The sequence below is a fragment of the Caretta caretta genome, chromosome 10 (genome assembly GCF_965140235.1).
Source record: "Caretta caretta isolate rCarCar2 chromosome 10, rCarCar1.hap1, whole genome shotgun sequence".
NCBI lineage: Eukaryota > Metazoa > Chordata > Testudines > Cheloniidae > Caretta > Caretta caretta.
The window spans coordinates 1,155,294-1,180,444 of record NC_134215.1 but is presented as its reverse complement, the minus strand read 5'-3'; the positions used below and the strand labels follow the sequence as shown (position 1 = coordinate 1,180,444).

Genomic DNA, 25,151 nt, shown 5'->3' with positions numbered 1-25,151 from the left:
ATGGGGGCAGCAAGCTGAGCCAAAGACAGGCTGGGCAGGAGCCCTAGAAGGGGTTTAGTTTCTGTTAAAGACCTTGTTGGACTTTGTTTGGGACCACTGTGACCCTGGAGAGGCTGAACTTAGGGTGGTGACCCAGTGACGGGTGGAGTTAGCGGGCAGAGAAACTGCCGGGGTGAGCATGGGTAGGGGGCCCTGGCCCAGTGAAAGAACTGCAACCCCACACCTGGCCATGAGGGGGCGCCCCACGCTGCGTGACCTCGGGCCCAGGCCCCCTGTGAATCAGCAGGGAAATGCCGCCCGGGGCGTCAGGCCAGCGTCGAGGCAGCAGACGGCGTAATGCCGGAGCCTGGGTGAGGGGGACCAGAGACTTCACTTCCACGCCCAGGCAGCAGGGCAGAGGTCGGAGAGGTGCCGGAGCCCAGCTCCCTCCATCCTCCATCTGCATCTAATCAGTGCTGCTTCGTCCGTGGGATGCATCCTGGCTGCTACGTGTACCCGACAAGCCTGGGTCCTGCTGCAGCCGGTTGCTGCCTGGAGTGCCCCTGGTACTGGCAGAGGGCCTGGCGGCGGGCCCTCGGGCAGGGGGCTTGCTGACGTCCCTAGCGGCATTGAGACACAGCACTCGTGCAGCTTGAGCAGCTTTCCTGGGAGGGGAGAGGGCACCCTCTGCCCGCCATTTCCAGGCGGTAGGCTCAGCCCGCGGGAGTGGAGCGGTGAGCCCGGGGGGATGGATTTCTCCTGCCCACCTTCACCCCCATGACCCGTGCTTGCACTGGCCCAAATGTCACGAACTGTTTCTAAGCGAGTCTCCCTGGAGGCCGCGTGTTCAGTTTTAGCCTTAATCAAAGCCACAGGAGCCTTAGCAAAGGAAAACATATGAGTAACCACAAAGTTTCCTTCCAAAGCTCTTTATCATTTGTGTTTAACGTTTTTTAAAGCATATGTGCGAGCCATCTGAATTAGAGTAATATGCATCTATTAGGCAGCAGCAGCTGCAGGTTTTGTGTCTCTGATTAGAACGGATTGGATTCTGTGGTTTAGTGATGTGCAAAGGATTGGACTTTGGAGAGATTAAAATTATTTTCAGCATTAAGCACAGTATTTCTAAGCTAATGCACGCAGTCTTGAATATAGATTCACGGACCAAAAAGATTATAAAACATTAAATCTATGTAAATTCAGCTATAAATTTATGTTTGAGCAAATTCAACAAGAGATTTGACTTGGGGGCTTACAGCAAATAGATTTTATTTTAAATGCATATTGCAATCTTTAACTGCAGTGCTGTATTCCCCTTGAAAATTCCACAGCTGACTGAATTACCAACAGTCACAGTTGAGAGCCCAAGCAATTATACCAGAATGTGTTAATAATAAAACAGGAAAATGACTCTGTGTTTGTCTGGTCTAAAGACAAAAACAGATGTTTGCACCACATTTCAAAGAGTGGTAGTGACTGGTTCCCTTCACAGGAGACGCAGTCAAGGCAGCTGAATGCTGCATCTTTTGGGTAGCATTTGTCCTGTGCCTATTAAGGTCCTGCCCCTCTGTGATACTGAGCTGAGGGAGTCACTATACAAACTTTTTCTCTATGGTGGAAGCATAAAAATATAGTGAACAAAGGCTCCTTTTGAGTGGGATTGCAGGAACCCTACAACATAATGAACAAGCTGCCTACACAGATATACGTGACAGCTGTGACTGAAGCAATAAACAGGATAATCTGGATTTAAATAAGCCACAAGGGGGATTTGGCAACATGTAAATTCGCAAATTTATAAAACGTATCCTTTGAAAATTAAGAGCTTGTTTGAAACCAGCAGCTAAGAACAATTACTCAAGCACACTTCTCCAGTAAGGGTTTAGAGCCGGCCTTTGCGGCAAACTGGAGTGAGAGAAGGGGACACAAAGTTACTGCCACTCCCTGCATGGTGGCACTTGTAGACCTGATTAGTTCAATGGTCTAACAGGAGAGAACTGCGTACAGTGAGTCTCCCCTTCGGACCCTGGAGCAGCAGACGTGGTCAGGGAGGGGCCAGGGTGGGATGCAGGAAAGGCTGGTTTGTTTTAGCATCAGTGCTGCGGTGCCATGGGGTGAATGTGAAGGGAGGGATATATCAAAAGCCAAACGAGCGCCCAAACAACACGTGTGTGTTAGTCAGTTAGGACAATTCCTGGACCCCAGCCCAGGACTGGCAATAAACGTTTCTGGGTGACAGTGTACAGCATAGATAAGCAGGAGCCCTCATGTCCCTTAGACACTCAGAGGATGGAGCCTTTTCATAACCCCACTGATGGGAAGTGAAGGAGTGGTGTGAAGAAGCCTGGAGAGCAGCTGAGTGGCTCAGCTGTCCTTTCTGGCTATGCAGCGCGATGCCAATGTTAAACACAATTCCACAGCAGCCAGCCGAAGAGAACCACCCCAGCCAGGCAGGCTGGCATGGGTTAGCGTCCTGTTTACACACATGCACTGAGAGCAGAGCTCATGACAGGCAGGACTGGGAAGGGTTAACTGCTCTGTGGAACATGCCTTTGATGCTGGCTGTTTGGCTGCTTGACGTTTGAGACTCTTGCTATTTTCAACACCACGAGTGAAATAGCGGCAGGTGTTTTTCTCTCCTGTGCACTCGGCACCTGCAGTGCTATTGGACACAGGCAGAGACCAGGCCAGCAAGGATGTAGGGGGAAAGTGCTGGCCAAGAAACCCAAACATGCTCTCAGGCTGGTGAGACATGAATTCTGACCCGCCGGGAACCCGTCAGACTAACAAAGGAGAGAACCGACGTCCTGCACAATAGTGCCCCCGAGAGGCCAGCATGTCAGAGGTATCCGTCCCGGAGGTGCAGCTTCCTTACGGCATCCCAGCTCTGCTTTGGCTTCCCTGATAGTCACTGCCCAAGGTGCTCTGGATGGGGACTGGATGCTTAGAGAAACGTCCGTTCCCGCACACGGCACGCTTACATCCAGTCTGCTGTTTGCTTTCATCCCTGCCCTGTGTTAGAAAACCCATTTGCCTATCTTCCAAGCAGCTCCCTCCCATCCAGTGTCTAAACCCTAGATTATTATCCCCCGGGAATTACTGGGCCAGGCCTGGCTCTAAACTGAATTATCCTTTTTTCACCCTGTATCTCAGTGCAGAGCCCAGTAGCTTGGGCTTGGAGAGGGGCAGAAATCCCTGAGCAGCTCTCCCGCTCCATTGGGGGCGCTTGCATAGGACCCAGCCCTCCCCATGGTATCATGAGAGACTTTTATTGCTGACAGTCCTTCAAAGTCAAGCGTTCCCTCCACCCTGGCCCCTGCTTGCAAGCCTGGCCCCGCACTGGAGGCAAATCTTCCAGACCTGTATGTATGAGCTCAGCTGTGAAGCAAGAGTGAAATCTCTTAGCCGGTCCCTTCTCCTCCGTCTCCAGCACCCTTCTGTCACTGCTAACTCCCCATCTTGCTTTGCACTTGTCTCCAGGTGCACAGAACTGAACACAGTCCCGGGATGTGGTGGGGCTCTCAGGTGATTAGCTCTTTATTGTAATTTCTCGGCTCCTGTTTATTGTGATCGGATCAGCCGAAGGGCTCCTGTAATTAAGAGCTTGTCAGTGGCTCTTCCGTAAATCCCTCATTTGTTTGGTTTGGACTTGGACATCTGCCAATGGGGCGCAGGTGTCCCCACCAGACAGGTGAGGCTCTTAGGCATTTATTTACACAACAGTTTGTTTCCAGCGCTATGGTAAAGTAACACTGAGTACACTAAACACGAAACTATGGAAAGGACAATCCCTTTGCCTTGGCCTCGTCACCTGAGCACCTGGCAGAAGATACTGCTCTAACCCTTTGACAAATCCTGCAGCCAAACTCCCAGCTGGCGGGCGCCCCGTGGGCAGGAAGGGCTGATCAGGGAGGCTGTATTTCCTACTGAATTTGGGTTCATTTTTATCTCATTAGTCTTACGGTCACCCCAATAAATAAGAGGCGCACCCAACAGTCTCGGCCACCAAATACACAGGAATGGTTCAGGCAGCAGCAAACCCCTGTATTCCTGAGCCCATCCCCTGCCCAAAGACTCCAGGAACAGGTGAGTGACAGCAGAAGGCTTGGGGCAGTTTTCCTTGTACAGCGCCTAGCACATGATGTCCTGGTCCATGGTTAGGGCAGCTGGGCACAGACGGAAATACACAGATTAATAATAAATTGCCAGAGTCTATCCCAGAGCATCGGTGCCAAAGGCGGGCAAGCCCGGCTGTGGGCATGGCCACACGGAGGGGTGGGATTAGACTGGTGCAGGGCCCCTCGCAATCAGCGTCCACAAGCACATCTCTAGAAGTGGGCAGTGGCCAGGGCGGGGTGTGGCCAGCCTTGGTGCCAGTTATTTGGCAGAGGACAGATTCAGGGCATTCCCAGGCAGCCTCCCATGTGCAGGAGTCCTGGGGAGACCCAGCTTTTTAAAGCTTCTGTCCTCCAGGATGGAGGCTGCCCACAGCCCTGCCTGCCCTGGGGGCGTCTCGCTGCTCAGCACAGAGGGGAACCCAGAGCCTGCGCGGTGTCTCCTGGGAGTTAGATCACAACTGGACTGGCCGAGTGGTTTGTGCATGAAAATCTGCGGCGGGGGCCTCTCTTCGCCCCCCCTTCCTGGACCGCGTGCGACTCGTCGTGCATGCTGCCGTGGACGGCTGGCCTAGGGGGAGAGGGCTGGCGGCTCCAGTCTCCCGCCCACTTCACGACTCCTGGCCTGGCTGGAAGCCATTACCACTGGATGCCTGTGTGGGAGCCTGGTGGGCAAGAGAGGCTCAGGGTGCAACGGACATGGAACCCCAGGCCGGGGCCGGGTCTGGCAGTGCTGCTGCCCAGCGGGCCAGGGCTGCGTTCCCAGACAGCACTGCAGCTCCTGGAGGCCGGGGAGCACGTCTCTCCCATGCTGCCTGTGGGGCCTGGCCCACAGAAGGAGACCGACGATGACGTCTCTGGCTCCAGGACTGTGCAGCGGCCTTGAGCCAGTTCCGGAGGCATTTGACAGCACATGTTAGAAGGGAGCCCAGCCTGCTCATCCCACCTCACCTCCTTCCTTGGGCCCAGTCCTCGTGGTGCACCGCTGCAGCCCCCAGGCTCCCTCTCGTCGGGTTCACTCAGAGCGCCGAACAGCGGCCCCGTTCTGCCATCCGCCAGCCTGGCCTAGGTGACCTTGTTCCTGTTGTCACAGTTTCTGACTCAGATTAGCATCAGTCAGTCAATTTCACCCACCCTGATCCTTCCATTTGCTCAGACGATTGCATAAGAAAACAGCCTCTCATGTCTGGGAAATTGTAAACAAGTGTTATTGCTGAGCTGGTGTCAGGGTAATTGAAATCCCCAGGATCAGTGACTCTTTGTTGTCGCCTGGCATTCCAGCCCAGCTCGCAAAGCTAGAGGACTCTTACTGCTGCTGCTTCTCCTTTGCATCCTCTGCTGTCTCAGCTGATCAGCCGTGCACTGTAGGTCTCTTCTGGAGATAGGGACCATCTTCCCCCGCCTCACGCGTTCTCTGCCTCCCTGCTGTGTCTGCATGTCATGTACATAAGCACTATAATTACACAACAGTATTTTAGCATCCTGTTAATCCACTCTCCACGTCCCAATTTGCATCCTCGCATCTTAAATGCTGAGATTTGGGTTTCTGCTTTGGCCAGCGGAAGGAACAGCCTCTCCTTGCTGGGTAGCTGACTCTCGGGGCAGGCAGTTCTCAGCAGAGGTACGAGCACCATTGTTCACCTGGAGGAGAGGCTTCAAAAGATTTGCTCATGAACTGAGACCTTATATATTCCTTTAGAGGCAAGGGAAAAGGGATCTGAGCTTCTGTTTAAAGCCTTCTAAGTTCTAGCCTGTTACAAAATAATTACTGGTTTAGAGAAGGGAGATTGGGAACATCTGTTTTCTGCCTCATTACACAAGAGCAAGGGGACAGTCACTGAAATAAAAGGTGTGAACTCTAAAATCAGTAAAAGGAAATATGTTTTTATGTAATTAGCCTATGGAACTCACTGGCACAGGGAGTTGTTGAGGCAAAGAGCTTAGTAAGATTTGGAAAAGAACTGGACATAATTCTGGATATTCTTGAGATCCATAGAAATCATAATTAATAGCAATGGATGTTGGACAGGATATTGAACCTCCTGCTTCAAGAGTTAAGCCAATCTCTAACTATTGGCGATTACGGTGAGACATAATGTAGGGAGCAAATTTGCTACTGTAGGGTTCTTACATCTTCCTCTGAAGCATCTAGCTCTGGCCAGTGTTGGAAACAGGCTACTGGTCTAGATGGAGCATGGGTCTGACCCACAATGCTAGTTGCTAGTATACTGTGGATACTGTGGTGGTGAGTGCAGGGCAAGCCAACACACAGCAAGAGAAGAGAAGTAAAATCATTGCACAAGTTTTGTTTACTCTTCACTGTTGATGGTGCATGTTGATTTTTTGCAATTAACATACCCTGGCTCAATGAAAACAGACTAGCCAGCTTGGCTTTCGTTTCTAGTTAGTCAGTTTCCATTTCTGGTTCTCATGGGCCTGCACAATGCTGCTAATGTCTGGGTATGCATGTTGCAGACACCTCAAGGGAACAGATGTTCAGCCCCGAAACAAAATGTATCTGATTTTCTACTATTGCTAAAACAGATGTTCAGCATTGATGTGCCCAGCAGTAATTGTCCAGTCGACCCTACTGCAGTCCTGTGAGGTCCTGGGGGAGGATTGCTCCCATTTTACAAGTGGAATTTGAGGACCAAAATTGCCACAAAAAGGGCCACGGGTTTGGTCACCCAACTGTAGACACACAGGGCCTGGCTACTTTGGGTGCTGAGCACTCATCATCGCAGCAGGAGCTTTGGGTGTGCTGCACCCCTGCCTGATAAGCAGGCCCCATGGTGGTTTGTTGAACCCCCAGAACTAGTGGCCACTTCTTAAAATATTAGCTTAAGTGGCCTGTACTGGGCCATGGGGGAGGCTGGATCAGAACATAGATGAAAACTCAGAACTCCTGATTCCCAGGCCTGTGCTCAAAGCACAGGGCCAGCTCTCCTTCTCCAGCACCAGGCAGTGGTGTGGGAAGGGTCAGGACTGGAGCTGGCCAGGGGTCCGTGCAGACCGTTTCCTCATCAAGAAATACAGTTTTGTCAACACCCACATTTGTTTGTCAATGAAAAACGGAACTGAATGGAAACAACCTTTGAATTCAGATTGCAGGTTTGAAATGAAACTTTTTGTTTCAAAATTTCTTGTGGGAAAAGCAACATTTTTCAACCAAACATTTTTCACACCGATGTTTTCTGTTGGCGTTTCTCTCAGGAAAAGCGTTGGTTTCCAAGCAGCGCTAGTCAGGACAGAGCGACAGGAGCAGGCTGAGCTGGTGCTGGTGGACACGTGCACAGGTGCACTGTGAGGGCCGCCTCTGGTCACACTCGTTCCTGCAGCCCAGTCCCTCACTCCAGGAGTGTCCCTTTGAACGCAGTCCGCCTGCTTGCAAGGCTGAGGGAGCAAGGCTGGCTGAATCTGGCTCATGGTTTTGACTCTCTGACCCACAGGATCTCTTCAGTTGCTCGGATTCCATTGTGCCCCCGATCCTGAGTGTGATCCTGAGTGTTTGCTATTCCCAGGTCTCCCATGAAAATCACACCGCACCTGATTAGCTGCTGCTAGTGAGAGCGTGACAAGACGCAATTCTGGGTGGAGGAGATTAGTGAGTCACTTCTCCCCAGTACCACATGTGCCCCGTGACCCTCTGCGCAGCCATACAGAGGGCACACGGCAAGGGAGGGGGATGCTGTAGAGAATTCACTGCGGTAACAGCCCGTAACCCTGCCTGGCGGCTGCATCCCCCACAACACTGTGCAGAGCTACCCAGGAAAGACAGCCGGAGTGACGTGCTTCCTACAAAGCGATTTTCCTCATGCTACTTGAGCTGCCCACCCAATTGCAGCCCTTGGCTCTTGCATCCGGCCTTGCTGGATGTGCAAAACTCAGGGGCCGGCACTAGCTGTCAGCTGGAGGGGCTGGCCGCAGTTTATGACATAAGGGAATGATGACTTGACCCTGCCTTGTGCGGCTAGAGCAAGTCACAGTGCAGGCGGGAACAGAGGTGAAAGACAAGACATGACCAGTGGGAAAGGCTCAGCTGTCATGATCTCCAAGGAGCCCCTGGGTCGGGATGACACTTAGAGCACAGGCCTGCTACATGGAGTCCTTTGCCTTCTCAATACAAGCTAGCCCAGGGGTCGGCAACCTTTCAGAAGTGGGGGGGCCGAGTCTTCATTTACTCCCTTGAATTTAAGGTTCCGTGTGCCAGTGATACATTTTTAACCTTTTTAGAAGGTCTCTTTCTAGAAGTCTATAATATAAAACTAAACTATTGTGGTATGTCAAGTAAATAAGGTTTTTAAAATGTTTAAGAAGCTTCATTTAAAATTAAATGACAATGCAGAGCCCCCCGGACCGGTGGCCAGGACCCGGGCAGCGAGAGTGCCGCTGGAAATTGGCATGCGTGCCATAGGTTGCCTACCCCTGAGTGAGACAGTGAGTTTCTTCCAGCCTCCTGGCTGTGATGAACTTCCCTAGGCAGGCAGTGCACCGCTGCCTGCAGCCAGACCCCGTGAAACAGCAGGACAGGGACACCTAGGCACGAGGAAGGCCCCAGGTTGCATCCTACAGATGCTGCACAATAGAAGAGGGGCGAGCGCTCAGGTGTGTACCAAGCAGGGTATAGTCTGAGGAGACAAAGGCTGGAAACTGCCAGGCCTTAAAGGACACCAGCCAAGATACAAACCCAAACTGAGCATGCCTGGCAGTGGGAGGGCCAGTCGCTCATAGCAGTTCCTATTCTCCTGAAGGGGAGAAAGGGCCGAAGAGCAGCAGACTGTCCACATGAGCCCATGAGCACAGTGGTAACTGATTCTAATCCACTAGACCAGGGAGCCTGAGCAGAAAGATCCCAGCTCCAGAAGACAGGCTGCCTGCAGCCCATATCTGTGTCGTACGATCACCCGCAGCCCCCACAGTCACATCTAAACAGGAACAAAACATTGTAGTTGGAAAGAATTGTGTGCCAGCACCTGCCCCCAGACTGGCAGAGGCATTTCCCAGCTCCTACACTTTCCTGCTTCCTGCTCTGGCTGAGCCAACACCACCAATCTAGTGCATCATTCTGGGGGCTGTCGCGGCGTCGGGGGGAGCCAGAGAGAGACAGGGGCTTCCCTTCCCAACAGATGCACCAGCTGGGGCTTTCTGCACGTTGGACTAAGCATGAGAAGCAGCATGCTCAGGACCTGTCTCCTCTTTATTTGTAATTGAGTCGGTTACGGAGGCAACGCACAGAAATGGGCTGTTATGAATTACCATCAAATCTGTTTTGTGGCTTGAACAACAAAACCATAACACACTGATTTCCGTAGTTAATGGATCAATAGAGATCTCGGCTAGGAGTTCTTCAGGAAAAACAGCTTGATTGGACTGTCCTGCCTGGTACCTTGCCTTTGTCCTCCACCAGGTCTTCAAACAGACTGATAATTATGATAATTACTGGTTTCCTTGAAGCCCCAGCTCCTGGAGTCAGGTGGAGATGTGATGATTTCAGCTTTCATTCTTAAAGAAAAATTAAGTTTCTAGCCTTTGTGGCTGTGGAGAAAGCTTCCAAAGGTGATCCCAGGGCACCCTAAAGCAGTGGTTCTCAAACTTTTGTACTGGTGACCCCTTTCACACAGCAAGCCTCTGAGTGAGACCCCCCTTAACAATTAAAAATGTTTTTATATATTTAACATCATTATAAATGCTGGATGCAAAGTGGGATTTGGGGTGGAGGTTGACAGCTCACGACGTCCCATGTAATAAGCTCGCGACCCCCTAAAGTTTGAGAACCCCTGCCCTAAAGGCTCAAAAAGCAGAAGGCAAATAAAAAGAACCCCAAATCCATTATTGTACATAACCTCATTATTTTAAAGCCAATCTCAGGATTTTTGGTGATTTTTGACTCAGTTTTTGAACATTTAGGGTTGGCAAGGCTGTTCAAGGCCCAGAATTGGAGCCAACCTTTGCCCTAGACTTTCTTCTCACTCTGTCCTGCCACCTCCCACCATCTCTAGAGCATCCTGGTGATCTTCCCCCTCTCCCCTGACATCCCTCGTTTCCTCTTTTCACGCTTATGGCTCCTTGAATAATGTCCTTCCTAAATCCTCACAAGCCAGACATCCTGGAGTCCGCTACTCTGGCTGCCCGCCCTGGCCTTCCCTCTGCCCTGGGGCTGGGGCTGGAGAAAGGCTATTCTGCTTGTGTCAACACCTCGGTCCCCAGCCCGCCACATGCACACATTCAGAATCACTTCCCATTTGAACATCTTGTCTAAAAACCTTCCTTTCCCATTGGCTCTCGGAGCCTGGAGGGCATTCTCCCTCTGTTCCACCCCCGCTGCAAAGGCCTTGCAACACTCTATAGGAGACACGCAGACACGGACGAGCAGGGGTGCCACCTCTCATGACTTTATCACACGTCTTGAAATATTTGGTGTTTGCTTTAAAGCCCCAGTTCTTGGGGCCAGGTGACTGAATCTCAGCTTGCCTTTAAAAAAACAACACGTGTCTAGCTCTCAGGGGTGAGGAGAAAAACTTGAAAATCTGACCCGAATGCCCCTAAAGGCTCAAAATACAGAAGGCGAATAAAAAAAAAAAAACTCAGCTGGACTGGAGTTTATTCCCCTAAACCCATGATTTTCAAACCAGTTCTCTGATTTGGATTGGCCTGGCTCATGACGTACGCATGCTTGGGGTTGGCGAGACTGTACTAGGCATTCGTTGTTCTGATATTGCTCAGAGTCCTTAACAGAGAGATTTCAACCACCATCCACCAGGAGCACTCTGGTGTGTTTGGCTCACACGTTAACCTGCTGCTGGATGACTTAAGCATGAATGAGGCTACGTTACACTTAGTAAAAGTCATGGACAGGTCACGGGCAGTAAAGTAATGCTTGGGTGCTCGGGGGGGGGGGCGGCCCAGGACCCCCGCTGCTGCTGGGGGGAGGGTTGGCAGGGCTGGCAAATTCCCTACCCAGCTCCACGCAGCTCCCCAGAAGTGGCAACATGTCGCTCGGCGACCAGGCACAGGGATGGCCAGGGGTGCTCCATGCGCTGCCTTTGCCAGCTCCGCAGCTTCCATTGGCCAGAAACTGCAGCCAATAGGAGCTGCGGGGGCGGTGCCTACTGGCGGAGGCAGCCCGTGGAGCCACCTGGCTGCACCTCCCTCTGCCTAGGAGCTGAGGGACATATTGCTGCTTCAGAGCCCTCACCCCCTCCCACTCCCCAAACTCCCTGAGCCCCCTCCCACACCCACACTCCTGCTGCTGCTGTGAGGGCAGGGGGCCCGAGACTGCCCCAGCACCGGCTGCCGCAGAGGTCACGGACGTCACGGAGTCCATGACAGACTCGCAGCCTTAAGAATGATGCATAGACAAAGCACGGGAACAACCTGCCACTCCAGTTAGCATGGGGACGGTACTCCTTCATCCTCCGCTCTCACTAGCGAAATGGAACGTGTTTTCCTCAAGCAAATTACAGGCTGTTACATGTTTACAACTAATTGAGCCCTTTCTTGGAAATGAGGTTATTGGGGAGGAGAAATGCATGAAAAGGTTTCTGTTTTGGCTGTATGATTGCCTTGCATTGCTTGAGAAAACATGATAAAATCCTGCTGACTTTTTGCGTGAGTGTCCTGCGTTCTCAGCATTTGGGTTTTCGGCACTAGATATTCAAATATTTTACTAGCCAGAGCAAACACTTGCCTTTCCTAATGATCTAACAAAACTATGTGGGAAGAGGAAAGTAAACATTTATGGCATTATCTCCTCAACTGGGACACTTCTGCTTATTCCTGAGCATCCTCTCTTATGAGAGAAGTGACTGGGATCTGGGACTGATTCAAGGCTTGACGGGGGGCATAATAAAGTACCGTCTCTTCAGAGACCCAGCTGAACAGGCTGGCTGCAAGATTTCTATGGTAAAGAGGTGTGTATTAGCACAGTATTGCTCATCCATTCTCCATTCCATGGAAGAGGACTGGATCCTGTTCTCATTGTGGGGTAACTCTGTGTTGAGTCTAATGCTCAAGCCTCCCTCTGTGAGAGTGGAGATGTCTCAGAATGTAGAGGGGGAATCTGCAGCCAGCAATATCACTTCCACTGTTTGTAAACTGGTGTTTCTTTCTGTTATCATTCAATAAAACTAAATCAGCTCTCCAAAAATCAATAACTATGGAATGCAATTAAGCCCCTGCAGCTGAGTGCATTTAGAGCACAACTGCTAATCTGGAGGGAGATTTGATAAGAAGGAAATAGAGTATTACTCTTCAGAAATTCTTGCTAACCTGATCTTCAATATCATATTTTAACAAATTTACCGAGCCACTTAGCCTGCAGCGCTAGCAGCCCGCCGTGCACTGAACTCAGGGCTGTGGGTGGCACACTCGTGAATCGCGTGAGGGCCAGTGAACTCAGCACGCTGGGGGAAATCACTTAGCTGCTGCTCTCTGTAAACACTGGCCTTTTATTTGAAGGGGCCAGATCGCATCCCCCTTCTCCATGGTAGGAGGATTAGCATTTTGGTGCAGCGCACACAGCCATATGCAGGGCTGGATTCTCCCCATGCAAGCCTACAAGTGCCGTCAGTCATTTGCTCAGCTGATGAAATCCATCAGCTCTGTTCTGTCACTTTAATCTGTTCTGCTCAGTTGCGTCAGACCAGCCTAATTTCCAGGCAGAAATTTTAGCATTTCAGTTCCAAATTTTCTCAACAGAGTTTTCTGAAATCTATCAAGAAATTTCACGCTGCCATGCTTGGATTGTTTGGCCGGTGCAGGCAGGGCCAATGCACAGGGGTATTGTGTGCACTGAAAGTTCGCATCTGCAAGAGCTGAGGAGGGGACACTAAGCCTGGGAGTATGTACAGCTGGGCGCATACTGTAATTAGAGCTATTTCTGGCTGGTCATTTGCAAAGAGACAGTGGTGAGTGGAAGTGATTTCCATGGGAATGTGAACACCAGTCTGAATTACTCAGGGAAATTGGAAAGGTGCATGTGCGCAGGTGCAGGTCCACACATTTGATTGGGTGAATTTGCCATGTAGATCATTGGCAGCTGTTTCTGCCGTTCGTAGTGTCTTTTGTCCAGCTGGCTGGTGTGCAATATATCAGAAAACCACAAGCGCAATAGTATTTACTGAAAAAGACACTCCGCTTTCGAGAGCCAATATTGTCAGCTTTGCTCTGAGCATAGTGAGGCGTAGTTTCTTTCTGCATTGAACTGCCTTTCTCCTCCAAACACATCTCTTCCAGTTATTTAACTGGAGAGCCCATTCTGACATGGGAAACAGTCACAGAATCATAGAATTGTAGGACTGGAAGGAACCTCATGAGCTCATCTAGTCTAGTCCCCTGCACTCATGGCAGGACTAAGTATTATCTAGACCGTGTTTGTCTAACCTGCTCTTAAAATCTCCAATGATGGAGATTCCACAACCTCCCTGGGCAATTTATTCCAGTGCTTAACCACCCTGACAGTTAGGAAGTTTTTCCTAATGTCCAACCGAAACCTCCCTTGCTGCAATTTAAGCCCATTGCTTCTTGTCCTGTCCTCAGAGGTTAAGAAAAACAATTTTTCTCCCTCCTCCTTGTAACAACCTTTTACATACCTGAAGACTGTTCTCATGTCCCCTCTCAGTCTTCTCTTCTCCAGACTAAACAAGCCCAGTGTTTTCAATCTTCCCTCATAGGTCATGTTTTCTAGAATTTTAATCATTTTTGTTGCTCTTCTCTAGACTTTCTCCAGTTTGTCTGCATCTTTTCTGAATTGTGGCACCCAGAACTGGACACAATACTTCAGTTGAGGCCTAATCAGCCTGGAGTAGAGTGGGAGAATTACTTCTCATACACCATTGCAAATCCTAGCTCTTTGGGAAACGCCCTATAGACTTAATAGAGAATGTACACATCTGTACGAATCTCTGTTAAGTTCTGTAGGTTTTTGATGTAACTTGTATAGAATCCTACAGTTTTATCCCTGTTAACTTCTACGGGACTTTTCTATAAGGAAGCTAATGAGATTTCGCTGGTCTATTCACTCATTACTATCAATATGCACAGTGCAGAAAAGGAAGGAGTTGGTGGCTCAGAGGCTGGGTGGAAAGAGGGCTGGATAGAGGGGTCAGAATAAATGGAAGAGTGGAGAGTCGTGGTTATCAGACAGAGATGGCTGGGTTGTAGGAACTGGCCTGAGGGAGACATACCGGGGGAAGGGATGGGGAGGGGCCTGGATGCAGGGAGTCCATGGAGAGCAAGGAGTCACGCTGCTGAGTCTGAATTGGATTTTGAGAGATCAGAGCAGCTGCGGCAGTTGATGGAGTGTGGGGATAGTAGGGTCCCACCCCTAGAGCAAGGAACCAGTCTGGCTACAACATTTGGGCTCCCTGATGCCTAGAGACTGCGGATTAGGAAGATCAGGCAGGGGAGTGGTGCATGGGGGAGCTGGCAAGGCACAGAGGAATAAGGGGCAAGTCAGATGCTAAGAAGGGTGACAGTGTCCCAAAAAGGATGAACGTCTGAATTCCAGCCACAGGAGATGTCAGGCGCAGACCGCAGGCTAGCATTCTTCACAGGAGGAACCATCAGCTGGCAGCCTTGCCTGGCGAGCCCCTGGGCATCTGTGTAAACATGCTGACAAAGCTTTAATTGCCATTTAATTGTCGCACATGGCCGTTAAAACGGGAGCGGATTTGATAGTCCGCAGCGATTGTATACACACATGCCACTGCTTTCTGCTTCAGTGCAAAGCAGTGTCTGCATGTCAGGGACTTGGCGCCTACTGGGCGTGCAGCATTCTGCGGGTGTGGGGGGCCTTGTGCTTTGCTTTGCTGCTGGGCGCTGTGCATTCTGGGATGCAGAGCGGAAGCCTGCCAGAAGCGACTGGAAATCTGGGACTCAGGATCACAAAGCTCAGCAAAAGAGGTTGTTTGACAGCAACCCCGTTTACCACAGGGGGACCGGGGTGGGGTGGGGGACAGGACAGTCACCTAGCAAACCTCTTTGCCAAAAGAACTCTTGTCTTCAGTACGATAAGGCAGCCTTGGGCCCTTCTGGCAATATGGACAATTCTAGCCATCCATCACCAGCTTGCAAAGCCTTTCAGCTCAGAGCTGGTTCCTGGACCATGCACCACACCCAAAAGGAATTCTATGGCACAGGGAACTTAGTCTGCTAGGCCGTCATGTCGGGAAACATGAGCACACCGTACACGTAAAGCCACGGATGGCACTGAACAGTCTCAGACACAAGGCAGTGGCAAGTTCACCTAGCTGGGCCTTGTCTAGCAAACATCTCTGCTTGCAGTTGTCCACTGGGGAACCCCACAGGAGGGCGGCTTGCCTGTACGCTGCTAGGCAGCAGCAGTGTTGCTGCGGTTGTGGACCCCGAGGGGCTGGTAAAGAACCGTTTCAAGTTATTTTCTCACCCTATGTTTGCACTGAAAACAGTTTCCCATGTGAAGGGCCTGATCCTGCAAGATGCTGAGCAGCCTCACCTTGCATTAAAGCCAATGGGAGAGGTGGGCAACGCAGGGGCTCCTCTCAGGGGATGCTCAGCGCCTCGCATAATCATGCCCTGGTATTATTTTACGAGTTCTAGCCCACTGCTGAGTGACCACCCCTCCCCTGCTAATTACCCACTCAAGCACTACAATAATCATGAACCTGTGGGGGCAACTTACGCCCAGCTAAACATCCCAGTGTGGTTGAGAGAGAGAGTGAAGCTGCAAAGTTTAAAAATCAGAAAGTTGAACTGAAAATAAAATGGGCGTTTTTGTTTTATTTTATGCCCAAAACATTTAAATTTGTGCCAATTGCAAACGCTGAAACAATGAGCATTGCTCTGACGCTTGGCACTGATACCTGATATAAACCCCATGCACTGGGGACCTGTTTCCTGACTGCCTTGCCCCTTACTTACCTCGCTGACTCCTGCACAGAGTGGGCGTTGAATGGCACCATTCTGGCTGGGAGATGTGTCACACACACATTACACAGGTGCCAATCACTACATGAAGTACAAGGCGGCGGCAGCCAGGCCTCTGGCATGCTGGGTGAGGCAGGATGTTGCACAGTTGCTCTTTCTGTAGCTGGGGGGTAAATTTTCCAGCTGATAAATAAATGTTCTCAAGCCAGGAGCCACAAGAGAAGAGCAGAACCCGCCCTGGCCGTGAGAAGAGACCCACGAGTTCTCTTCCTGTTCCTGGGAGCGTACTGCCCTGCCAGCCCTGCCCAGCACAGCGTGTGTGTGACCTGGAGGCACTCTGTGCCCGGTGTACAGCAAAGGTCATCAGCCAGTCTGGTACCCAGCAGATAAGGTTCAAAAGATGCTCTAATGCACATACTGAGCCCATGATTCAAAACCTTCTGGTTTGCGACATTAATCTTTGGCTTGGGCCACATGAGCCAGGCATTTACTTCTCCATTTTCTTAGATATAAAAGCTATCTGGACTGCAGCTGCATTTTACAATATGATAATATGCTATCCAGGAAAGTCTTGCTACATGTTAATTTATCCAGTAGGCAAATTCCTTTTGGCTAATAAAAGTGCTTGCGCAGGAAGCTCAAAACCCAGCAGCAATTAATTATTGACAGAGCATGTGAATTAGAGATAAAAGAAAAGTCATTCTTCCTCACACACAAGATAGTAAATAAATTTAATTATTGTACTAGAAACAGGGGATCTTATTCTGTATTAAGTTTTATTAGCTGAGACATTTAAAAGCATGTCATCATAATAAAAAGGTCTTGTGTAATCCTAAATGCACCACTTTGGTACAAGGCTTTGAAGTGTATAGACTTAATTGAGCAAATGGTAGCAGATGGCTTGCTGTACAGACAGGTATTGTACAGGTTTATTGTCAATTAACTCTTGTCTACATATGCCTATGGCAAATTGACTGTATAATGTGTTACTGAGACTGGCTTTAACACTTGATGTACTTGCCTTCCCCGGGTTCTGAAGCCAAAGGACACTAACCGGCATTAGGTCTCCAGAGATTATGGGGTAGCTAGTGTCACTCCCTCGAGGGGTGCCCTCAGTCTCACTGGGACACGGGCTTCAAACTCACTGCGCATGGCCAGAGGGGAACCCACATGCCTGAGTTTCCTTGGGAGCTGGATTCCTACTGCAGAACTAAGCTCTCTCTCTCTCTCTCTCTCCCTCCTGTTCCTTTCTCTACAGGAATGTGATGCCCAAGACTCTGGATGGACAAATAACGATGGAGAAGACACCGAGCTATTTTGTGACCAACGAGGCCCCAAAGCGCATTCACTCCATGGCCAAGGACACCAAGCTGATCGTGGTGGTGCGGAACCCCGTCACCAGGGCCATCTCAGACTACACGCAGACGCTCTCCAAGAAACCTGAGATCCCCACCTTCGAAGTACTCGCCTTCAAGAACCGGACCCTGGGACTGATCGATGCCTCCTGGAGCGCCATCCGCATTGGGATCTATGCGCTGCACCTGGAGAACTGGCTGCAGTATTTCCCACTTTCCCAGATCCTCTTTGTCAGCGGCGAGCGGCTGATTATTGACCCAGCTGGGGAAATGGCCAAGGTCCAGGATTTCTTAGGCCTCAAAAGGATTGTGACAGAGAAGCATTTTTATTTCAATAAAACCAAGGGGTTTCCTTGTTTGAAGAAGCCAGAGGACAGCAGCGCCCCCAGGTGCCTGGGCAAATCCAAGGGTCGAACTCATCCCAAAATAGACCCAGATGTTATCCACAGACTGCGCAAGTTTTACAAACCATTCAATGTCATGTTTTACCAAATGACAGGTCAAGATTTCCAGTGGGAACAGGAAGAAAGTGATAAGTAAAGCCAAGAGAGCAGGGGAAAAGCTATCTGCTATCTAGAGGTGAATCGTTGTCAGAGACACTAAACTCACACAGGGCTAAAGTCTCAGTCTTGTGACAAAGAGACTCTTGCAGCGTCAAGGTTAAAGTCAAGCTGAACAGCATTTCTAGCTCTGAAACCTTCATGTCACAGCGAGTACAGGTTGCATTTGGGTCTGTTCCAAGCCCTCCCACTGTATTGTATTGCAAGAATTGCTGGGGGAGGCTCCAGTGGGACAGGGGAGGCTACCTGTTTCTAGCACTTTGTTCCTGGTGCTTCCTGTCAGCGCCAGATAGTCAGTGTTCAGTGAGTCCTACCCGCGGCCAACAAAGGATGAGGGAAGCTTATAGAATCCCAATAGCGACAAGGCAAGCCGACAGATTCAATTTCTTCTGCACTACTTTAGTTTTGCCTTGCTGGCAGTCAGGTGGTATCAGATCACACACACACACACAGCAAAGCTGCAAAGAATCTATTTACAGATACTTTACTTGTATACTAGTTACACCTTGCACTAGCTACCATTTACCAAGTGCCACAGATATCCTGAGCCCGAGTCTTTTCTCACTTCTGAGTGTAACTCCATTAACTGAATAGAGTTGCTTGTGATTTCCTCTGGTCTGCAGTGAGACAGAATCCAGGCTTCCTCTCTAAGTCCTCATATGCTCCTTTAGATGATCACGCGCTAAAAACCACTGCCATGCACTGGCACCTAAGAGCCAGCTGAGAGTGTTCTCATGGGATCCATCCCAGAAAGCTTGGCCTGGACGCATGGCATAGTCGCCTAGCAGAAGGTGCAGTGTCCCACTCACAGCTCTTCCTGCAGGCAGGGAATGAACTGGCATTTCTCAGTCATTCTGGAAGCCCCCTGCTTCCCCGCAGAGCAGATGGCAGTTGAGGTTGTCATTACAGGCGGCTTTTTAGTTCTTTGCAAGGTGGCCATTAGCCCAGAAGGAGAATCCTCTACTGAGTAAAACCTCATCGCAGTATCTAGAGTGGTGTGCAAAATCCAGACACAGGCCAGACTTTCAAACACGCTGAGCAGCTGCAAATGCCACTGGAGTCCCTGGGGCTGTGGGTGCCAACCCGTGGGGCTATGGGTGCCAGCCGGTGGGGCTGTGGGTGCCAACCCGTGGGGCTGTGGGTGCCCAGCACTTCTGAAAATCCAGACTCAGCTGGGTTTGCAAAACCATGAAATAGTCTTCATCTTTGCTCCAAAATCTGCAAGAGAAGAAAAGGTCATTTCCACTGAGCGAGTGCTCACTACCCTGGAGAAAGCTTCATTTCCAAGTGGAAATGACAAAGGTTTATGATCAACCAAATTGGCAAATCCCGATGGAAACTATAAGATAAGCACCCATCACTCCTAGAATCTCAGCAAAACCGAAGCGAGCTGCAGGCCTGGATTAGCAAAGACAAGGTAGCGGCAGTTTGACACAGCTGCACTATATTCCATGTCTGTTACGGAGAAAAACCCAGTAACAGTGGGCATGAAAGGAAAACACTATGTTACCTGTGAGGGAACATTTCCTTCCTTGGGGTGATTTCTTGCTGTCTGGGGCTTATTCTCTTTTCTTTTCCTTTTATTAACTGTTTAAAAAGAGCAGCAGTGGGGCCTGCTTTTGCAGGGGGAGGGAGGAAGGTGTTTTATTTTTGTCAAGCCTCAGTGCTCCTTTGAGATGTTGCGTTTGTTGCTGTTTCAAAGCAGCAAGTAAACGCAGCTTATGCATACCTGAGCAAGACCAAGGCTCGGTTTTGATTAAGGTGGCAAGAAATCCTTGTTGATCCAACTAACCAAAGGAAATGTCACTAAAACACTGTTAAGCAAGGTAAGAAGCTGAACCTGCTTTGGGTTTCATGGCCTGTCATGTGGTTCATTACACAATAAAGTGGGGCCAGTGCTTTGGATTGTATAAAAGGAGCTAAATTCATTTGTCAGTTTTCGACTGTGGGCCAGGTTTGGGGAGCATCACATTCGTTCCCGCTGAAGTAAATGTCAGTTCAGATTAGCCTGATTAGGTTTTAAAACAGCGTCTGACAAAACGCTTTCTCACCGACCTGCAAACCCAGAAATATATTGTACAAACATTGGAAATATGTAGTAAGGGGGGACATTCAGTTGTTTCAGATGTTATTAAAACGTCGTTTCTTCTGCAAAATGAAAGCTGGGTTGTTAGACCATTTGGTGCAAAATGATTCCTGGCTTCAGAGGAAGGGCATTTTTTTTAAATCTTCCCAGTTTCTAGGGTCCTGCTGACATGGACACCCCAAGTCTTTTCTTATTTCACATGCCCTGCAAACCCGGAACTCGTTTTGGTCTCACTCCTGCCCGATGCTGAGCCCCGCCTGGAAATAAGCGGTTGCCCGTCCGCCCAGGGGAGATGATGGAACTGAGGGCACTCAGCACCTGGCAGGATCAAGCCCTTTCAACTAATCTTTGCAAAAGAGGATTAAAAAGTTTATTTTCCTGACCGTGGTTTCACTTGCAGTCAGAACAGTGGCACGTGAACCACAGCTGCTGCTGGGGCAGCCGGCCCAGCCCTTAGCAACAACCTGTGCCAGGGGGAGCTTTTCGTTCCCACACGAGACCCTACTGAGCTCAGAGGCCCCCATAGGAAACCTCCCCCAGACCGCACCAAAAATGTTCTTTGCGTATTTCAAAAGCCAGAGTGTTGCACTGCTCCCTCGTCAGGGGCCACCGGGGATCAGCCAGGGCAGCAGGGGCGGAGGATTGCTTGTGGTCTTTGGCTGCTCTTTTCACAGGTCCATTCCTGGAAGGAAAAGAGACTTGAGGAAAGACCCTGCCTGTGCGTGCTGACGCTGGAGTTCTGCGGATTGGTGAAAGCTTTCAGCCGGTAGCTGGGCAGGAGAGGTAGCTGGATCCAGTACAGTCACCCTCAGCCCGTTTGCTGTATTCCCAGAGCAGCAACGAAATGTTGACCCAGGATTCAGACAGCAGCGTGTGGCCATGGCAGGCTGCCTGCGCTTAAGTCTCCATCCCTTCGCCACCCTCTGGAAGGAGCTTGCTTCACCCCAGCCAGCTCGCCCGCCCAGAGGCGAGCAATGGAAACGGTTACAAAGCTGCGTGTTCTCGCAGTGGCTTGCTCTGGAGGCAGGTGCCATTTGGCTGCGACAATAGCACTGGACCTGTCTGCATCCAGGGGATGCTGCGCCACCGGGGCTTCTTTTTGCCATATTTGAAGAGGTTTATTTTTTATATGGGTGACTTCCCTGCGCCCGAGGCACTGACTGACTCCAGCAAAGGGGATGTGCTGCTCCTGCACTTTTCCAACGGCATTGCTCGTCAGCAGGGCCTGTTCTGGGGCTAGCCCCTGGTGAGCGTTAACGGCCTGCTAAGAAGGCAAGGAGCCAGGAGAAACTCGGGTGCCGGGTGCCGGGGGAGGGTGGCTGTTCACTAGCATCACACAGGATGCTGTTGCTCTTGGGAAGGGCAGGCCTGGCACGTCCGGCCATCAGGAGGCGGTGACATGGCTTTGTCGGCTTGGGTGAGATGGTGACTTTTGTCTCTGCGTGCCCGCATGGTCAGTGACAAGTGTCTGCTTTTGTGATGTGCTCATGTGACCGAGGAGTTATTTTCTCTCCAGCGAGAGAGGGAGCAACCTGCTAGGAGAGAGTTGGGTTAATAACTTTTTTTTTTTTTACTATTTAAATGTCAGCATTACGACACACGGGAGATTGAATTTTGTATTTGATTTCCATTAGCAAAGCATAAATTATATTTAATTTTGTACACAGAGACTGGATGATTCATTGTTATGGAAAAGCAGGTACTTAATGGTTCAGAAATGAAAATGGACAATTTGTCCTTTTGAAACCAAACTGCAGTGCTGTCATCTCCTCCCAAACACACCTGTCTGTATCATTCTGTACCCGAACGATAGGAACATCTGCAAATCTTGAACTTAAAACTTGAACCTAACAGCACTAAACAATAAAACATTGTAACAGCTGCATTTCTCTGCTCCATTTCTCCTTGGTCTCCTCACAGGCATATTCCAGAGTGGCAGGAGTGGCAGGGGTGAGGGGAATTCTCTGCTCTATCCCGTAATCAACCTAATACCATAGAAACAGCTCAGTACCATGCAGGACCCTGGGCCCAGTCAGTCACTTGGGATGCAGGTAGTGGGAGATGTCCCTCTCTTAGTTTTCCATGACCGTGAGCGCAAATCAGATCCAAAAGGACCTGGGAGCAGGAAGAGAACAAACCGCGCAGCTGCTACTGGGGCAGAAAACCCACTTTGCCACTTGGGGGGCTCTGTGCCTTGCTTGGGTGTCCTCGCAGGGCTGAGGGCCTGGGGAGACGGTGTCACTCCCTGGGAAGGACAGAACCAGCAGCCGGGTAAGGCTGCCAGCGTTGTCTGAGCTCTGCCTGCACGTTTCCCTGTGTGAGCTCGTTAATGGCGTGTTGAAAGGGTGTTTGGCTAACTGCAGGAAGACAGTGACTCTCACGCTACATATGACCACAGCTGATGGCTGAGTCACCCCTTCCCCAGTGCTCTGCTGCCCGTCTTTGCTAGGCCTGGACTGCAGCCATGCAGCGACGCCGTCTCCTTTGCAGGGCCCCGCGTGGAACTAGCAAACACACAGGGTGTGTCTCAGGGCTACAGGAGCCTCACGCAGCCGGGCTGGGCCAACCACTGGGAGCCAGGGGCTCAGCCAACAATGGGCATCTCTGCTGTGAATTAGCCACAGACTGGCTGGGATTGTTACGCACTTGTGTCATCTTCTAACCTGCCTTGGAAGGGCATTTCAGCCCACAGGACACTCACAAACCATCCCCCCTGCCCTGTCCCTGTGGGTCTCTGAGTAGCTCAGTGATGGGAGACAGCTCACCCAAGCCACACAGTCCGCAATCAGGCAACCAACTCTTTTAGCAGCAGGAGGAGGGAGGATGATTCCCAGGGAGCTGCACAGAGCTGTGTGTGAATACCCAGTAGGTTGGGGGCTCCTTGCTCTGCACCCACTGCCCCATGTGTCAGGGCCTCTCAGCTCTGCACCCTAGGCCCAGTTGGGGTTGGGGGTTCTTGCTCTGTGTAAACACTCCTGCAAACAAAGTATGCCTTTGCAGACAATGAATGGAATTACAAACACCGTCAATTTATATCAATTTATATCAATCAGAGGCTCGGAATTGTTGCAAATTGATAAGGGAAGCAAAGGGACACAAGAAGACATCTATGGCCAACAGAGTTAAAGACAATAAGAAGGAGTTTTTTAAGTATATTAGAAACAAAAAAGAATCTCGACAATGGTATTAGTCCACTACTAGATGGAAATGGTAGAATTATCAATAATAATGCAGAAAAGGCAGAAGTGTTAGGTAAATATTTTTGTTCTGTATTTGGAGAAAAAACATGATGTAGTCATATCATATGGTGATAACACTCTTTCCATTTCACTAGTATCTCAGGAAGATGTTAAACCACAGCTACTAAAATTAGCTATTTTTATGTCAGCAGGACCAGATAGCTTACATTCAAGAGTTTAAAAAGAGGTGGCTGAGGAGCTCTCCAGACCAGTAATGTTGATTTTCAATAAATCCTGGAGCACTGGAGAAGTTTCAGGAGACCAGAAGGAAGCTAATGTGCCAGTATCTGAAAAAAGGTAAAGGGGATGACCTAGGCAGTTATAGGCCAGTCAGTCGGATATCAATCCTGGGCAAGATAATGGAGCAGCTGATACAGGACTTAAGTAATAAAGAATTAAAGGGAGGTAATATAGTTAATACCAATCAACATGGGTTTATGGAAAATAGATCCTGTCAATCTAATTTAATATTTTTGATGAGATTACAAGTTTGGTTGATAAAGGTAAATAGCGTGGATGTAACATATTTAGACATCTTTAAGATATTTGACTTGCTACCACGTGATATTTTGATTAAAAAGCTAGAACAATATAAACTCATCACAGCCCACATTACGTGGATGGGTCTCAAAATGTAATTGTAAGCAGAGACTCACTATCAAGTGGATGTATTTCTAGTGGGGTCTCATAGGGATTGGTCCTTGGCCCTATGCTATTGACCAATTTTATCAATAATCCAGAAGAAAATATAAAATCATCACTGATAACGTTTGCAGCTGACACAATAACTGTGGGAGTGGTAAATAACGAAGAGGACAGGTCATTGATACCAAGTAATCTGGATTTCTTGGTAAACTGGGCACAAGCAAACAATATGCATTTGAATATAGGTAAATGTAAATGTAGACATCTAGGAGCAAACAGGTCGGCCATACTTACAGAGTGGGGGACTCTGTCCTGGGGAGCAGGGACACTGAAAAGGCTTTTGGGGGGCGGGGGTGGAAAATCAGCTGAACTTGAGCTCCTGGTGCAAGGCTGCGGCCAAAAGGGATAATGTGATCCCACAATGCATAAACAGGGGGATCTCGCGGAGGAGCAGGGAGGTGATTTTACCTCCAGGTTTGGCACTGATGCAACCACTACTGGGATCCCATGTCCTGTTCCAGAGCCCACAGTTCAAGAAGGAGGTTGATAAATTGGAGAGGGGTCAGAGAAGAGCCAGTAGAAGGATTAAAAGATTGGAAAACCACCTTAAAAAAGGTGATAGACTCAAAGAGCTCAATCTGTTTAGCGTCACAAAGGGAGCATGAAGGGGTGACTTGCTCACAGGCTGTAACTTGACATGGGGAACAGATATTTGATAAAGGGTTCTTTAATCGAGCAGAGAAAGCTCCAACACAATCCAATGGCTGCAAGTTGAAGCGAGACAAATTCAAACTGGAAATTTTGCAGTGAGAGTAATTAACAGTGAGTAATTAACCACTACAACAATTTACTAACGGTCATAGTGGATTCTCCAGCACTGAATTTTTCAATCAAGATCAGATATTTTCCTAAGGGTCTGTCTACACAGGAAACAAAAACCCACGGCTGGCCCATCCCAGCTGACAGGTCCATGGGGCTGTTCCATCACTGTGTAGACTTCTGGGCTTGGGCTGTAGCCTGGGCTCCTAGACCCTCCCACCCTGCAGAATCCCAGAGACTAGACACCAGCCTGAGCCTGAATGTCTACACAGCCATGAAACAGCCCCATGGTCTGCGTCAGCTGGTGTGGACCAGCCATGGGGGTTTTTCTTGCTGTGTAGACATACCCTAAAAGCTCTGCTCTAGGAATGATTTGTGGGCAGTTCTCTGGCCTGTGCTATACAGCAGGTCAGATGAGAGGATCACAATGGTCCCTTCTGGCATCAGAA

At 49.8% G+C, this 25,151-nt stretch overlaps 1 protein-coding gene across 1 annotated transcript in view; it reads left to right on the top strand.

Annotated features, from left to right (window-relative positions):
• Positions 1 to 21,884, top strand: part of HS3ST4 (heparan sulfate-glucosamine 3-sulfotransferase 4) — a 157,133-nt gene extending 135,249 nt beyond the window's left edge. Inside the window, exon 2 of the mRNA XM_048865696.2 lies at positions 17,257 to 21,884. Within this exon, the coding sequence (XP_048721653.2) occupies positions 17,257 to 17,893 (637 nt within the window). The 3' untranslated portion in view covers positions 17,894 to 21,884. The remainder of the gene's footprint in view (positions 1 to 17,256) is intronic.
• The last annotated feature ends 3,267 nt before the right edge of the window (positions 21,885 to 25,151 follow it).